The 16,027-nt window shown below is 49.3% G+C and overlaps 1 protein-coding gene across 20 annotated transcripts in view; it reads left to right on the forward strand.

Annotated features, from left to right (window-relative positions):
* PTPRF (protein tyrosine phosphatase receptor type F) overlaps nt 1–16,027 on the forward strand; it is a 374,973-nt gene that overhangs the window by 303,714 nt on the left and 55,232 nt on the right. For 14 of the 20 annotated variants that reach the window (XM_077182405.1, XM_077182404.1, XM_077182409.1 and 11 more), the window contains 5 exons: nt 552–1,133; nt 1,669–1,802; nt 2,778–2,922; nt 7,919–8,224; nt 11,090–11,283. In XM_077182405.1, the coding sequence (XP_077038520.1) occupies nt 552–1,133; nt 1,669–1,802; nt 2,778–2,922; nt 7,919–8,224; nt 11,090–11,283 (1,361 nt within the window). The remainder of the gene's footprint in view (nt 1–551; nt 1,134–1,668; nt 1,803–2,777; nt 2,923–7,918; nt 8,225–11,089; nt 11,284–16,027) is intronic. The other 6 variants (XM_077182413.1, XM_077182418.1, XM_077182419.1 and 3 more) reach the window with 1 other exon arrangement.

The raw sequence follows: 16,027 nt of genomic DNA on the forward strand, positions 1-16,027 counted from the left end.
GTGGATATGAAAGTTGGTAATTTCTCTGGCTGTATCTCTCCTGCATGTACTGTAATACTTACAAAGCCTTGCCCCATCAACCCTTCTAACAGCATTGTCCATGAGCTACCTTTGGCCTAAGATACTGCCTCTCTGGAAGCAAGAGCATAACTCCAGATTACTTTGGTGCTCTGATTGCTTTACTGTGTAAATCAGCTGTGCACCTGGCTTCTGGGGCCAGCCCAGCCCAGCAAGCATCTTCCCACTGCTGGGTGAACCCCCATGACAGAAACATTCCCGCATCCCCGTTGAATTACTTTTATTTAGCCTGCTGCTGGTAAGTGCGTCAAGCACATCTAATAACATGATTGCTCTGTTTATCCTTCCATTAAGAACCACTTCAAGCAATATATGGTAATATAAAAATGCATGTTATAGACTATGAAATGATTTCTGCCTTTTAAAGAAGAATGTTAATGGGAGGTGGCAGCTCCATTTTTATCCCCGTGCACATTGCAAGGTTTGAGCTGACTGAATTATTTAAATCACACCTCTCTGCCTTCCAATTGCAGCACTGCCAAAACCTCCAACAGAGCCATTAGTGACTGAAACAACAGCTACCAGCGTGACCCTCACCTGGGATTCGGGCAACTCTGACCCCATTTCATATTACGTCATCCAGTACAAGCCCAAATCCCTGGAGGGCCAGTTCCAGGAGGTGGATGGTGTGGCAACAACCCGCTATAGCATAGGTGGGCTCAGCCCCTTCTCTGAGTACGAGTTCCGGGTCATCGCAGTCAACAACATCGGCAGGGGTCCCCCCAGTGAGCTGGTCGAGGCCCGGACAGGAGAGCAAGCTCCTTCAAGTCCACCCCTCAAAGTGCAGGCACGGATGCTGAGTGCCAGCACCATGCTGGTGCAGTGGGAGCAGCCGGAGGAGCCCAATGGACAGATCCGAGGGTACCGCGTGTACTACACCACGGACCCGCACCTGCCTTTGAGCGTGTGGCAGAAGCACAACACTGATGACAGCCACCTCACCACCGTGGGCAGCCTCATCACAGGCACCACCTACAGCATCCGTGTCCTGGCCTTCACTTCGGTGGGCGACGGGCCCCCCTCAGACATCATCCAGGTCAAAACTCAGCAAGGGGGTACGTATGGAGTGGGGCAGCGGGGCTCAGCTGAGTGTCTGACCTGCACCAGGCATCACAACTGCACTTGCTGCTCAAATGAGCGCATGTCAGAGAGGGTCGGGGGGCATTCCCACCCCACAGCCATCGGATTTATGCTGTCAGATTGTCCTGGGGAGCTGATATCAATCTCCATGCAGGTAACAGCCCCCACACTTTTGTCTGAGATACAGTGGCTAAAAACGTGACACAAAGTCCTGGACACGGGTGTCAGCACCTGTGTAACTGCTGGACCCTTCTGGGGTCTGAGTACACATGTGGAAGGAAGGATCTGGGATGCAGTGAGGGTCTGGAAGTGAGCACGATCCCCATAGTCACCCACCAGAGTGACAGAGATCCTTGCTTGTGGCCTGAGATGTTCTAAGAGCACAGTACAGGAGAGAAGGAATGTTCTGGCAGAAATGAAAGAGGATCCGCACAAAGTGAAATGCTGACTTTGCTATGTCATGCAACTCTTCTCGCCTCTTCTGGCACTAACCCTGTGTTTGTTCCCCAGTTCCTGCCCAGCCAGCTGACTTCCAGGCAGAAGCAGAGTCTGATACCCGCATCCTGTTGACATGGCTGCCCGCCTCTCAGGAACGCATTACTAAATATGAGCTGCTGTACTGGGAAGGGGAGGATGGCACTCAGGTGAGCATCCTGCCTGGCAGCTCTTGGGGCTGAACATGGCAGCTTGGGAAGGGTGTGTGCTCGAGCCAGGGTGGTAACAGAACTGTTTCTTTGTGTTTCTTCTGCCTCAGTGGTGTGCAATAGGAACGTGGCATTCTGGTTTCTGTGTAAGTGACTTCACCAGTTCTTGTTCATGCTGGCAAAGTAGCTAGTGACTGGTTTGGGACTGGAAAGGCTCAGATTGCTGTGACAGCATCCCTGAGGCATGCTTACTGCTGGTGCCTCTGAACAGTCACACTTCCGGGCAAGTCTGAAATGGCCTCCAACGTGTGTCTCTGGCCCCAGGACTGGTTAGATGTAAAAAGCAGATTGAAGGTAGCCTAGAGAGAGCCCTTCCACATTTACTGCAGGTCCCTAAAGGAAGTCTAGTTCAAGATATATCAAAGGTAGTGCTGGTTTCAAGACAGCACAGCAAGAATTGTGCCATGACACCATCACAGTGTCCAATGGTTTTCTCCCTCTCCTCTTATTATAGTGGCGTGAGAGCTGCCAAAAATAAGTGTCTTTCAGGTGAAATGTCAACAAATCAAGCTCTTTTCCAGCAGTGTTTTGGTGCATTAGAGATCCTGAGTGCTGCAGAACAAGGGCTTTACTCTGTTTCACAGGCAATGTGCTGTCTATTGGGAGAAAGCAAACTTGTGTGTCCTGTGCCCCTTGTCTGAACTTGTATAGCTGGACCCAGCATTCCCACAAAGCTCTAGACTAGTGAGTGCAGTCTGGACACCAGACAGTATAGCCTGGCTGTGACAGAGGCCTGCTTCCCTGCAGCGTCCTGGTGTGTCACCCAGGAAGCTCTGTGCTTTGGAGTCCTGCAGGACTGCAAGCAGGTTTGGCAGCGTGGCTGGGACTTTTCGTGGGTCCAGAATGGCTGCGCACCAGCTTTTCTGTGTCCTCCAACTACACCAAATAATCTCTTTCCTTTTTTTTTTTTGGCAGCAAAAGGTGGAGTTTGACCCAACCTCCTCGTATGCCGTGGAAGGTCTCAAACCAGACACATTGTATAAGTTCCGTCTGGGCGCCCGATCAGAGCTGGGGGTAGGAGTTTATACCCCCACAGTGGAAGCCAGAACTGCCCAATCCAGTAAGTGCCTGACACTCAACACTGCTGGAGACAAAGCAAAAGCAGTCAATTTTCCATCTCCTGGGCACAGAGAAGCCAGTGCCTCTGCCCTTGTAGGTTTGCAGGGATGCTGGCATGCAGTTTGCTAAAGGGAGTAATGGGAAAGCCAGCTGGGGTTTGGATCAGGGCTCTTTGGCAGAGTGGGTGAACCCAAGGGGTAAGTTGTTTCTTTGTGTCCCTTTGATCATACTGTCTTTCCCTAAGGGTAGATTCATAAAAACTGATGGAGGAGTAAAACAGGCTGGGAAATTGCTTTGGAGAGATTGATTTGAGTGGGTTTGTGCATCTCTATGAATTTACTCCCATGCAGGCAAGCTGTCTGGACAGGCAGCATATGGGTATTTGGCTCTAAATGTGACTGTCTCCAAACCATTGGATTTTCATCCCTTCACTCCCCATTCCAGCTGCCTTGCTTACACAGGAGTCCATCCCTGGCCCATACAGTTGATTGCAAGGTGAGGCATCCTGTGGGGCCAGGTGTGTCTGTGCCTGTCAGGCAGCTGGAAGAGTCATTTTGGAGAAGTGGCTGTTTGCCAGGGTTGTGTGAGCAAGTGAGGCTGCTGCTTCTGGGACTGCAGTGCTAGGGGAAACCAGAGAAAGCTGCAGTTGAGTTAATAGAGAGGCTCAATAATGAGGTAACCCAGGCAATATCACTTTCATCCTGGCTCTGCCCTGTGTGATCACAGAGCGAGAGTTTGCACTGCTCTGATTGGCAGCTCAAAGTGCTGCGCATAAGCAGATTAGGGCTATCAAAGGGCCCTGCGATAAGCTCGTTTTCACTAACGATTTTTTGGGCTTGCCATTATGCAAAGGGCATTAAAAGGGGGAAAAAAGACATTTCTGTTAGCACCGTCTGTCTGGGATTTACTGCTCTGTGGAGTGAGCAGTTGGCACAGGCAGCCAGCCTTCCCTGCAGGGAGGGCAGCAGCATGCACAGCAACCAGGAGTGTGAGATGGCCATTAGAAAGGGAGCTCTGGCAGGGAAGAGCAGCTCTGCTCACTTTTAGAATGACCTTCTCTTTGAGGAAAACTCAGCTTCATTAACATACCAGTCCCAGGCATTCCTCCACCTCGTTAATTGAGCTAATGATGTCTTAGCGCTGCACAATAGGCAGGTATGAAAATGGAGAAAGGTTCAGATCATATGGTTATAAATATTTGAAAACTGAGAGCAAATTCTGAATATGGGGATTTGTATACGTGTTTCAGATAGCTTTTGTATTGATAGCAAAGGTTGAAGTAATTCTCCTGCCATGTAAATTAATTCCATCAGTGGATGCTCTTATCCTTGAACACACTTAATCAGAGACAGCTCCATGCATAAATGAGTCCTTCAGAGTCTCACAACAGTCCAAGTAAGAGAAACGTTTGTTTCATGGACTCATCAGGGCGGACATCTTATCATGACCTACTCTACCTATTGTCTGCTCACAAGGCATCTCACACCAGTCTGGTTTTAACGTTGTCACTTCATTGGCCAGTGGTGCAGTAGCTGACTGGTTCTGGCTTGTGATTAGTCAGAGAAATGTGCATAGGCTGGAAGAGATTTGGCATTTAGCCACAGGAGTACCTTGGTTTGACCAGCAAAGCCCTCCTCACTGACTGAAGGAACTAAGAATCTTAGATTGACCCAAGAAGTGACCTGGGTCTTGGTTTACAGGCTCCTACTTGAAAAGATTTCTGATGGCACTCTATTCAATGACAGAAGCCATTGGCAGTTGCTGTTCAGTGAGGGTGACAAACCACTGTCTGAACAGTCGCAATGCAGTGTGCAGCCTTGAGTACTGAGGGACTCAAAATCAAGTAGGTCTTTCAGAAAGCTGTGCTTTACCTTGGCAGAAGTTGTGTTCACAGTACACAACTTCCAGGCAGAAATCCTTTGGTCTTTACTTAGCAACACCTTGTATTAGATGGTTCAACTGGTCCCCTTCGGCCTTAGAATTTACTAATCTAGAAACACTACAGCTCCCAGCTTCAAACTGGTTTCCTTCCTGCACTTTTCCATCTGGTTACCCTGAGAAAGGCTGTTAGATCATGGAGCTTGACACGTTCAGGTGGGACACAAGCTGCAGGAGCAGTCAGATTCCTGCTTTCCAAAAAGCCTCTCTTCAGTCCCTATTGCTGTCCCTGACAAACCAGTCATGGGGCAGGTAGGAGGCCCATGATCAGTAATGACTCACTAATGGGCTGGAGAAGGATGCTGGTCTTGCTTTTCTTGTGGCACCCCTGCTCAGGAGTAGTGGCCATGCTTGTGTGGAAGGGCCAGAGGAAGGCAATGCCCTTTTGAACCCTTCAGCAGCACAGCTGAGACCTCATCTCCTGAGCAGGCAGCTGCTTTCTAGGTTGTCTTTCCTGCTAAGCTGCCCACTGAGTTGCTGGGCACTCTGCAAACAGTACAAGCAGTGCTGCTTTGAGGGCCTGAAGAGCAAGGGGGAGTTTTCCAGGAGTCTGCGGTGCCTCAGGCAAGAGGAATGATGCAAGAGAGAAGCATCAGCTCTGTGCCCATTAGGCCTTGGCATTAAAATGCTGTTCTCCCTTGAAATACTAAGGTGGGTCCTAAGTCTGCCTTTTCCCTAGCCTGAGGAGCAGGTGGGTTGGATGGTGCACAGAGTTGCTGTGGGCCATCGGGGGAGGCTGTCGTGAGTAGCCTGGAGGCAGCAGAGGTTTGCACAGTGTGTGTGGGTACATCTGCATGTGTGGGTGCATGCTGGCCACCCAGTCTGCTCTTTGCTGGCCCCAGGAGGGACATTTTTACTCCTTGTGCATTTTAAGTTGATCCTGCTCATGTTATCAAGTTTTATTTTGCTTTCTTTAAGTGTTAATCTGAGCTTTTGACTTGCACATCATATGTGTGACTCTTACCCAGTCAACAGCCAACTTTTGACTTGCCTACACTGCCATCCAAAGCTACCTTTGGAGAATGAGCTCACTGCTGCATGCCAAGGGAAGCTGTGGAGGTTCTGTCAAAGCACATCTCTTCTGTGAAGGGCAGACAGTGGCAAAGGAAAGGTTTGCCAAGCCCCTTGTGTCTCACCTGTCCTAAGGAATGCCACCAGGCACTTTGTCTACATTATGCCCTCCATTGTGGGTGTTGCTTTGGTGCTATATTTTCCTACTCTCTTCCCTGCCACTTCTCTGCTGATTAACCAAAAGAGTGTGAGGATTCACTTTTTACCCCTGCTCCCTTTTCACTATAGCAGATGGCAGGGCTGATCCTGTGCTGCCTCCCTCACATAGGCAACTGTTTGCTTCCACACATTGCTTTGACTTCTCTTTCCTCCAGTGTATCTCCCTTAGAGCAGCCTGACTGCTCAGGCATCGTCTCCTGCAGCTCCATCACTATTTACTCTCCTCCATCTTTCATCTCTCCAGGCATCTGAGCCCAAGCACCAGGAATGTTCCTGCTCTCTGAGCACAGGAGTGGGCATTAAAAGTTACATGCACTCTGCAGCTGTTTCTGCAAGCAAGTGGGCCTTGTTCCCAGCAAGGAGAGGTCACCAGTGGCATTGGGATGTCCTGCTGCCCTCTGCTTTCCCAGATCTTCTGCCACTGCCAACCTGTGCCCAGCAAAGCCAAGGCACCCTTGCTGAGTGCTTGAATTCCCTGAGGTCCTTTATGCCATGTGGAGTGACGTAGGTTGTGTTCACCTGTGAGCAGGCAGGGTTGTTCCTGTGCCCCTGCAAGGCTGGCTCTGCTGCATTGGTGGCTGCAAGGACTGAAGCATGGGGAGGGGCAGCAGTCTTTTTTCAGGCATTTCTATGTTTCTGGATGAACACCCAGGGATGGAGCCATCTCCCTTGTTCTTTCCCTGACTATGTGGGCTCCTTTCCTTCTCCAGATTTCACTCTTGCCTTCTGTGCCAGCATCCCAGGACAGTGAGGCCAAATGACAGGGGGCTGATGCTGCTGTGAGAGGACTCCTATGCTGCCAGAGTCCTGGTGCAATCAGACACAGCAGTTCTGCAAGGCTGGAGAAGGGAATGAACCAGGCAGATGTCATAAAGATGCTTTGCTTTGTCCAGATCATCTTTCCTTTCCCAATCTCTCTTCTCCCACCTGGATTTGTTTTACTGCTCTTCCCTAATGTGCTGTGTAGAGACACTTCTCTCCCAATGATCCCAACAGGAAGCAGCTGTTGCCTGGATCCCATTCCTCCTCCTGTGGACAGATAACATTGCCAGGGCTTAGAAGTTAATGCAAACTACAGGTGCTTTTTTGCCTGGGATGGAGCAAGACCTGCTTACTTCCCACTGTATAAATCCATAGGCCAGGAATTTACTGAGGCAGGTAACCAGTGTGGCAGGCATGAAGCAGTCAGTCACAGATTCCAGGGACATGTGCAAAGCAGCACAACCACATTATCTCCTGTTCTTGCATGGTGCCTGGCCCCACCTGGTTAGGATGCAGCATACAGCTGATGGTCATGGTTTTAAACCCTACCAGGACAAACTCCAACCTCAGTCATCTGCTTTCCTTATCCACTTTTGTTTCCTCCGCTTGTCTAGGAGTGAGTTTTCACAAGCCTTCCTACAATCTGGTGTGTAAGCTTCCCTTCTGCCACTCTTGCCTTCTGCAGCTTCCTACCTCTTCTGGTTTCCATCTGCTTCAGATCTTCACTGAAAGCATCTTTCTTCTCCCTACCAGTCTCTCTCTCACACCCTCCACATGCCCCACTTCCCTTACTGCCATTTGTTGTGTTTGGTAAATTGAGTGTCCAGAACTGCTTTGGGAAGAGGTGTTCTCCGATGCAGAACAGCACTTCCATCTCCATGCTGTTCATCTGGCCTTCAAGTACAAATTGCCCCCCTAGTGCCATCTTTGACGATCTGTGAGGATGGCACGCAGTTGTCCACATGTATGTTCAGTGCTCCGTTGGCTGGGTAAAAGTTCCCTGTGCATTTTGGTTTGTCCTTCCATTCATTTCCCTTCATCTCCCCACTTCATTTATTTATCCCCAGCCCCCTCCGCCCCACCCCAAGAAGTCGAGTGTGTAAGCACCAGCTCCACCACCATCCGGGTAAGTTGGGTGCCGCCGCCCGCCCAGAGCCGCAATGGGCTCATCACCCAGTACTCCATTGCCTACCAGGCAGTGGAAGGAGATGACAACACCAAGCATGTGGTGGATGGCATTGGACGGGAGCACTCCAGCTGGGAGATCAAGGACCTGGAGAAATGGACAGAATACAAGGTGTGGGTAAGGGCTCACACCGATGTGGGGCCGGGACCGGAGAGCATCCCCGTGCACGTGCGCACTGACGAGGATGGTAGGTGCTGCTGAAAGCTCCTTCAGCTACTGCCATGGGTTAACCAGCACTCTGCTAAATGGGTTGCTGGAAAGGGGGGGAAAGGGAGGAGCAGGGACATTGACCTGGGAGCGCCTTTCAAGCAGGACCAGAGGGTGTCAGGAGCAATGCTTCAGGGAGCAGATCTCAACAGTTGCCCTGGAGTGGGGCTGGGGAATTGCTCTGCTGGCCCTTGTTCTGCCTCCAGCTTGTGTCAGATATCTCATTGTGGTTCTTCAGGGTCCTGTTTGTGTCACTGCTTCCTGTGCATGCAGAGAGGCATTGCTCTGCTTTCTATTGTGGTTTTATAGTGGGTGGTGGTGGATTTGTTTTTATTGAAGGTAGAATGAGCTCTCCCAGCCAAAGGCTTCTCTTGGGAGATGAGGACTTAAAGTTTACTTGTTGACCTGAAATCCAGCAAACTAAAAAGGGGGAAAGCAATCCATTTGAAAGTTGTAGATACTGCAGGAAAGCTGCTTCCTGCTCCAGCTTCCAGGCAAGCCACAGCTTATATAAAGCTTCTCTTCCACTCAAGAGTCAGAACACCACACGTACAGAGCACTTTACTGGATACGACAGCTTTAAAGAGAAATTGCTTTGTATTAGCAGGGCCGTCAGTTATGTCATCATGATTTAAGTCATTTCCTTTGAAAGTGCCAGAGCTCAGGGTGACAGTAGGAGCTCCCGTGGCTTCGTGCTGACCCAAGAAAGCTGCAGATTTAATGGGAGAAGAAAGAGATGGAGCGTCCAGGCAAAGAAAGCATGATCTCTGCATTACCCAATCAGTGTAGGAAATTGAAACCAGACATGTTACAGTTTCCCTAAATGGGCTGCCGCTGTCCCCCATGTCTCCATGGCTCTGAAAGTGGCGTCTGGGAATGCTTGCTGACTGCATTCCTGGGCTGGCAAACACATCTGTGTGTGTCCTGCTGCCTGTATTGTTTGCTTCAGTTCTCATTCAGCAGAATTGTAGCCCAGGGGAAGCTGTTAGCCCAGAAATGTCGCAACAAGCTTTCTCAGTTAGTTTTTGGGCACCGTGGTTGGACATTCCAGCTTAGCTGTCAGGAGTGATTTTATATTCCTCTGACATGCTGATGCTCAGTAGATACCCATGATGAAGCGATGAGAAATGCTAAACTGTGGTCTGAAAACAAATTGAACTTTCCCTGTTTGGACCTCAGATACAGCACATAATTCCCATTGTGGGGCAGGACAGAGTTCCTCAAAACACTGTGGTCTGCTCATATTCACATCTTTTTGTGTCCCTGCAACATCCCCATATCATGTCCTGCCGAGGCCTCCCGCCTTCTTGTGCCAGCAGAGCTTGACACACAGCTTCTGTCTGGCTCTCAGGGAGGATCTTGTTTTCCACTTGGACTCCCAGCTGTGTGTGTGGGCAGGTGTCTTGCCAGGGCAGGAGAGCCCTGTGGCTTGTGCAAGGTCACTGCACTAAGTGAATTGTGGATTACAGCATAGGCTGCTCCAGGCAGAAGGGGGTAACTGTTCAAGCACAGCCCCCACCATTCCCACACCTTGAGTTGGCCTCTTGGTGCTAAAATGCTCTGTTCCTCCTTTCTGTATTTTATTAAATTATCTACAATTAGAAGGACATCTGGGGAAAAATAATGAATTGCCCTGCAGCTTAAAAACTGTGCTTACCTGCTGGGTAGCTGTTTCTTCCCATTTAGTTGGTTGAAATAGCAATACTCATTACATCTGCTTGTCAGGTATCCATCCCTAATTATCTAATACTGATTTCTTGCTGTGTTGAGAATTGGGGCGTGTGAGGTTCCAAACCTCCAGATTTTCCCAGGGCAGTGGAAGGTGAAAAGGGTCCTGCAGATGAGGTGATAAGATGGAGCCCAGGTCCTTCACTTGGTACTGGGCACTTGGGTAGGATCAGTATCCTCCAGAGAGTGCACACCTCTACTCCCAGCTGCTTCAGCCAGAAGGAGCTTTCCAGGAGCAACTGAGAAGCTAATTTTTTAGAATTGACATTTTTGTCACAGTCAATGCAAGAGCGAAATATAATAAGGAGGTAATTTTTCCAAATGGTAAATAGGGTATAAATACATTTTTAAACGGGCCTCACCTTGCAAGAAAATTGATATTTTCTGGGCAGTGTAATTTTTCATTTTATTATCAAAAAGCATTCAGCTAGCCGTGCATGAAATACAGTCCCCAGAGCTGTCACAATCCCCACAGGCCCCTTTATCTGGCTGAGTTCAGTGACTGCTGTCTCTGAGCTCTGGGTTATTGTTTTAGGATGGTGCTTTTCCCCCTCATTAACCTCTCACTGTCACAGGGGAAGAGCATGTCTGTGCTCTGGCTGGTGGCAGGTACCAAGGCTCCCTGCAGAAGAGGCTCAGCACCCAGTCATGCTACCTGGGGCTGTTGGGCTTCCTTCAGATGGGTCTGAGAGGAGCTGTTGTGTCAGGCAAGATGCTAAGAAGGCTTTAAAACCCCTGCCTGTGCCCCAGGGCATCCTGAGCTGCAGGGGGTCACCATATTCTTTATATTCTGCTGTATTCTTGTATTCTTCCTTGCTCCCCTACTGCTGCAGATGAGAAAAAGAGAGGACCTTGGGTCTGATTCAGCACAATGACTTTCATCAGGGTTGCTCCTGCATATTACAATTACACTCTTTCTTACTGAGAGCAGCAAAAGGGAAGGGGTCAGGGATGTGGTCATGCTGAAAGACTGCAGTGTGATGTCCTGGGTAGGTACAGGAAGCTTGTACCAGTGGGGCCATCCTGGCAGTGAGGTGGGGGGAAGGTAGCGAGGGAGTGAGAGGCAGTGGCAGTGGTTGTGTGGTGCCTGCTAACTGATCTCCCGTGTGTGTTGCAGTGCCCAGTGCCCCACCGCGAAAGGTGGAGGTGGAGTCTGTGAACTCGACTGCCATCCGGGTGAGCTGGAAGCTGCCCATCTCCAACAAGCAGCACGGGCAGATCCGCGGGTATCAGGTTACCTATGTGAAGCTGGAAAACAACGAGCCCCGAGGGCAGCCAGTGATCAAGGACGTCATGCTGTCAGAAGCCCAGGTACAGTGTGGGGACCACCAGATGGTGGGCATGGCACCTTCCCTCTCTGCAAAGGGCAGGCTGGCTGGGTCCAAGTATTTCTTGGCCTCGTGTTGCAGCTCCAGAGTGTGGGACTCAGCCTCCCTGAGCAAGCAAGCAGTTTGTCCTTAAACTGTGGCTTAAACATGGGTAAAAAGTTTAATCAGGGAAGGATTACTGTAGAAAAGATGATGTTTTGTATGATGTTTCTCTCTTACCCCTTCTCTGGTACGTATCTCTGCCTGCCACATCCTGTGCAGACTCCAGCTGGAGCAAACTGTGCTTTGACAGTCCATTTACAAATGGTCAGAAAGTTTTAAATAAGCCTTGAGTCTTTCTTTTGTGATGCTGATTATGTTCAGGGCAAAATGTCTTTCTTGATAGCATCCACCTGGGTGCTGCCTGCTTGTAGGGCGCATGGGTGGCTCTGCACCCCTGCATGGGCACAGCATGCCAGGCAGAACAGTACTCCTGGCTCAGCAAAGCCTCCCCTCCCTCCTGCTTTTGCAGGGCAGGGACTTGGTGTTGCATTGCTTCTTGAAACAAAACTTTAGGAGAAGCCAACCTAGTCTGGGAAGGGCTGGGGAGGAAGAAAAAGACCAAGGTAGAGGCCCACATCCCCTGTAAATGACTTTGTCTCTGCAATCCCCACACAGCAATCTGTTCATATTTAGGCCATCCCGTGGATACCTCACTGGCTGGGAGCTGCAGCCTCCTTCCCTCACACTGCTCCAGGCACAGCTGTGTACTCTGCACAGTCCAGGAATGTAAAATTGCCTTTTTCCCAAGGTCCAGGGAAGTTTTTGGTGCCCTGTGTGCCATGAAATACAACTCTTCTTTGGAGCAGGGGTCCTTCATCCTGGATGACCCACGCTGTTCTCAACTAAGATAATCGTATAAATGAAGAACAGGATCTGCTGCTGTTGGAAGCAACAAGGAATCGATTCAGAGCTGGCTTGCTTGAATGATGCCCAGTATAAATACTGGAGAGCTGCAACGATTAATTGATCTGTCTGCTGAATGCAGCTGTGAATCATTTATGCTTTGTCAGTGGGGAGTGCAGTGCACAGAGGCAGCTTTAGTCCCCATTCATATTCCGAAGGATAAAACTCAGTAATAATGCGGAAGGGGAAAACTTTAAAGAGACAAAGTACTTTGAGGGTCCTTGCAGTGTTGTCTGGGGCACGTCTCTGTTTATGTTTCAGATGTTGCTTTGTTGTAATAGAGAAGCTGCTTACTGCCCTTTACTTATGCCAGGAGGATATAATCTTCTGTGTTGTTAGAACAATTGAGGCTGTGTTGTTCAGCTGGAGTTTGGAGCTAATGGGTTGGTCCCAAGTGTAGGTGGGCGAAGTTGGCACTGTTTTTCTTCCTGGTGTTTTCAAATATTTTATGCTTGCCCAGCCAGTTCTGCTTTCACTCCTTACTCATACATTTCAGAGAGAGAAATCCCATGCTGATGTGCAGATTGAGGATGCCAGAGCCAGAAACTTTTGAAGGAGTGCTGGATTTTGCATTAGTTTCAATGTGTGCATCAAGGAGGCAAGTTCCTAGAAGTTTCCTGGCCTCTCAGGCCATTTGTCAGTCTTCCATATTTGGTGAATTTATGTGGCAAAGTTCTTGATTTCTGTGATATTTTTTCCTGCTGTGTATGGTGGTGAACTCATCCACTGTAATTTTTGGAAGTGAAAATGATAGTTGCAGAGAAGCATCTACTCTGGAAGAGTCATGTCACTCTTGGGATAAACTAACGACAACCCTGCAGGGAAGAGGTTTCACTGACTTGGCAGAAGAGATCTCTATTTCCCAAAAGAGTGAGAAGCCAGGCATGACCTGTGCTTGTGATGAAATACATCTGCTCCAGATGCTGAAGAACTCTGTAAGAGCTGCCATCTTTCAGTACAGCAGTGCGTGTCTTTGCAAGCAGCCAGATGAAACTTTAACGAGTGGTCCTGGAAGAGTCATTTTCTATGAAAGAAAACAAAAAGATACACTGGAAAACCTGGCCCCTGAAGGTCATAGGATGAAGATGGCCACAGTTCAGTACTCATAAACACTCACAAACATTTATAACAGTGCACAGGGAGAGAATTAAATGGATTGAAAATCTTGGGGTCAGAGAAGAAAATCTCTGGACAGGTAGGCAGAGCCCCCTCCTCCTCCAGCCAGGCTGTCTGCTGATTTGAGTAGGTATGTACCACATAATCTGCTGCCTGCAGACAGTGTGAAGACACTGATACTAAAGCTGACTCATGATTTTTCCTTATTGAAGATGAGAAATGGAAAGAGAGTAAACGAAGATGAAAGGAAAAAGGCGAGGGAACGGAGATGTTAGCTATGCAGATAATACGGATTCGGAGCTTTCAAAACCGTTTGAGCGGAAAGGACTGAAACATCAGCAGAGACGTGGGGGCCCTGGTGCTGGAGAGATCACATTTTATTTTACAGCCTCCTGCCTCGGCAGAGTAATCAGTTGTTAAGAAGGTCCTGTGATGGAGCTGAGGCCTCTCCCTCCCCTCTGTGTCTGCACCTGTGACTGATTACCTCTGTCAGGATTCTGTGTGCCTTCCAGTCTGAGCTCTCACCTCCTACTGACAGCCTGATGGACAAGCAAATGTGACCCTACCCTGTGGAGGAGCTCCCAGGGTTGTGCAGCTGCAGAGCTGGATCAGGTACCTGCAGCACCTCTTGCCTGGGCCATGCCTTTCATGGCTCAGCCGGGTCCCATGGTGGGTGATGGCAGAAGATTCATCTCTGTGCCCTGGGTCTTGCATAAAGCACCAAGAGAGGGCTTTTGAAAGGAAACCAGAGCATTCCACCACTCCTTAAGTCCTCACCAGCTCTAGGTAGCGAGGGATAGCAGGGCCAGGGGACACAAGCATTAAGCTTGACAGGGGCAGACGGGGCCCACCTCATTTCCTTGGTCTCCAATCTCTGGGCAGCTGCTGGATGTTTAGGGGGGGCAGTGGGCTTTAAGCCCACCCTCCCTGCAGATCCAGCCTGCCCTAATAACTTTGCAGGGCTGGCTGGGGACAGCTGGCTGCACAGAGGTCAGGCTTTGTGGAGAAGAGTTTCCTGCCACCTTCTCTTCCTGCTGTGCAAACAGAATCATGGCTCAGGAGGGGTTTGTGCTGCCCACAAGGAGGGCTGCAGGCTCACGGGAGGGTGGTGTGGTCTCTGCAGGCAGCACTTCACCAACCAGCACGCAAACTAAGTGCACATCCCACCAGCTTGCTCCAGAAGAGCAGGAAGAAGAAATGGCAATCACTTCAAGCTATTGGATTGAGATCAAAGGAGAAAGCAGACTTCAATTCTCCCTGAGCAGTACCTACCCCAGGCACAACACAGGAATTTGCAGCCTCCCTTTTCCGTGGTGTGATAGTCAAGGACCTTTCTCTGAATGTACTTGGAACATCTCATACGTGTGTACTTGTCTAGGTGGGAGTCTGGCATGGGGCTGGGATGTTCTCTGTTTCCTAAGTAGAACAAAACTGTAAGGCATCATCCAAGAGGCACTTCAGTGAAGGACCAAGATGAAGTTCTGGTACCCTCAGACCCTCTGCATCTCATTGACCAAGTAACTGAGTTTATGTCTGGAGTTCCACTGTTGCACCGCAGTCACCGAAGAAGAGAGGAGAAGGATATGCAGGAAAACCAATATTGGTTTCCCATAGCTGGGACTGTTGAGGGCTTGAATCTGTCTTTTGCAAGAGCCTTGGTCAGGGAAAACAGCCGTTCCCTGGTGAGACATGACTGTGCTGTGTTGAAGTGTAAAATGAAACATTAAAGCATTGCAGCTGCCATAAATACACACTGTTAGCTTTAGCACTTCCCAGAGCCATCCTGCCTCATGCACACAGCCCTCTCTCAGTTCTTTTTATGACTGCTCCTGGGCTTTTCAGATCAATTTGTCTTACTGACCAACCTTAAACAGTTAAGAAGCAATTGAGCTAGTTTAAGGAAGGAAATGTTTTGATCTGTAGATTAAATTTTTGTAATGAAACTGAATTTCTACCAAGGTATTTATGCAGGCCTGGCTTTTCACAGTTGTTACTCCAGCACAGATCTCAAGGCATTTCTTTGCACTCTGATCTAATGCAAGATTAAAGTCCACTAAAACATTAGAGCAAACAGAGTTTGAACGTTAAACACTCGGTTTAAAATCCTAGGGCATGATAAACTCCCTACTATGGTGTGAGAGGCCTCCTGAGTCCAGCTCTGCTCTGTTGTTCCTTGCAGTGAGGCGTCACATTCTGCCCCTGTAGCTACGTGGAGGCAGGCTGGGTGTTCCCAGCCACGTGGCTTCCACCCACCAGGGACATGCTTTTGTAGGAGAAGTGGGTACCAGGCCTGGGATCCTTCCTATGGCAGGACTTGTGCCAGCTTTTAGATCAGCAGGGAGGAGTGTGTGGCTGCTGACCATGGTGTGGGCAGGCTGGCATGGGTGGGACATAAACAGCAATGACTTGGGTCCAGCTAAGTGTGCAGCAGTGGAAATGGTACTGAGGGTGTGTGGAAAGAGAGCCTTTAGTGACCATAATACTTAGTGAGGGTCTTGGCTTTATAAAAAGTATGTAGGGGAAACTTGACCTCTTTGCTGACATTTACTGTTAGGATGGTTTAGGGAATAATTGCACTCCAGTCTCATGGCATCTAATAAGTGAACTATAATAAAATCTTAGAGAAACATTTCTCCAACAGCTTCTTCTCTCTGAATGTAGAGAAT

The sequence above is a fragment of the Agelaius phoeniceus genome, chromosome 8 (genome assembly GCF_051311805.1).
Source record: "Agelaius phoeniceus isolate bAgePho1 chromosome 8, bAgePho1.hap1, whole genome shotgun sequence".
Taxonomy (NCBI): Eukaryota; Metazoa; Chordata; class Aves; order Passeriformes; family Icteridae; genus Agelaius; species Agelaius phoeniceus.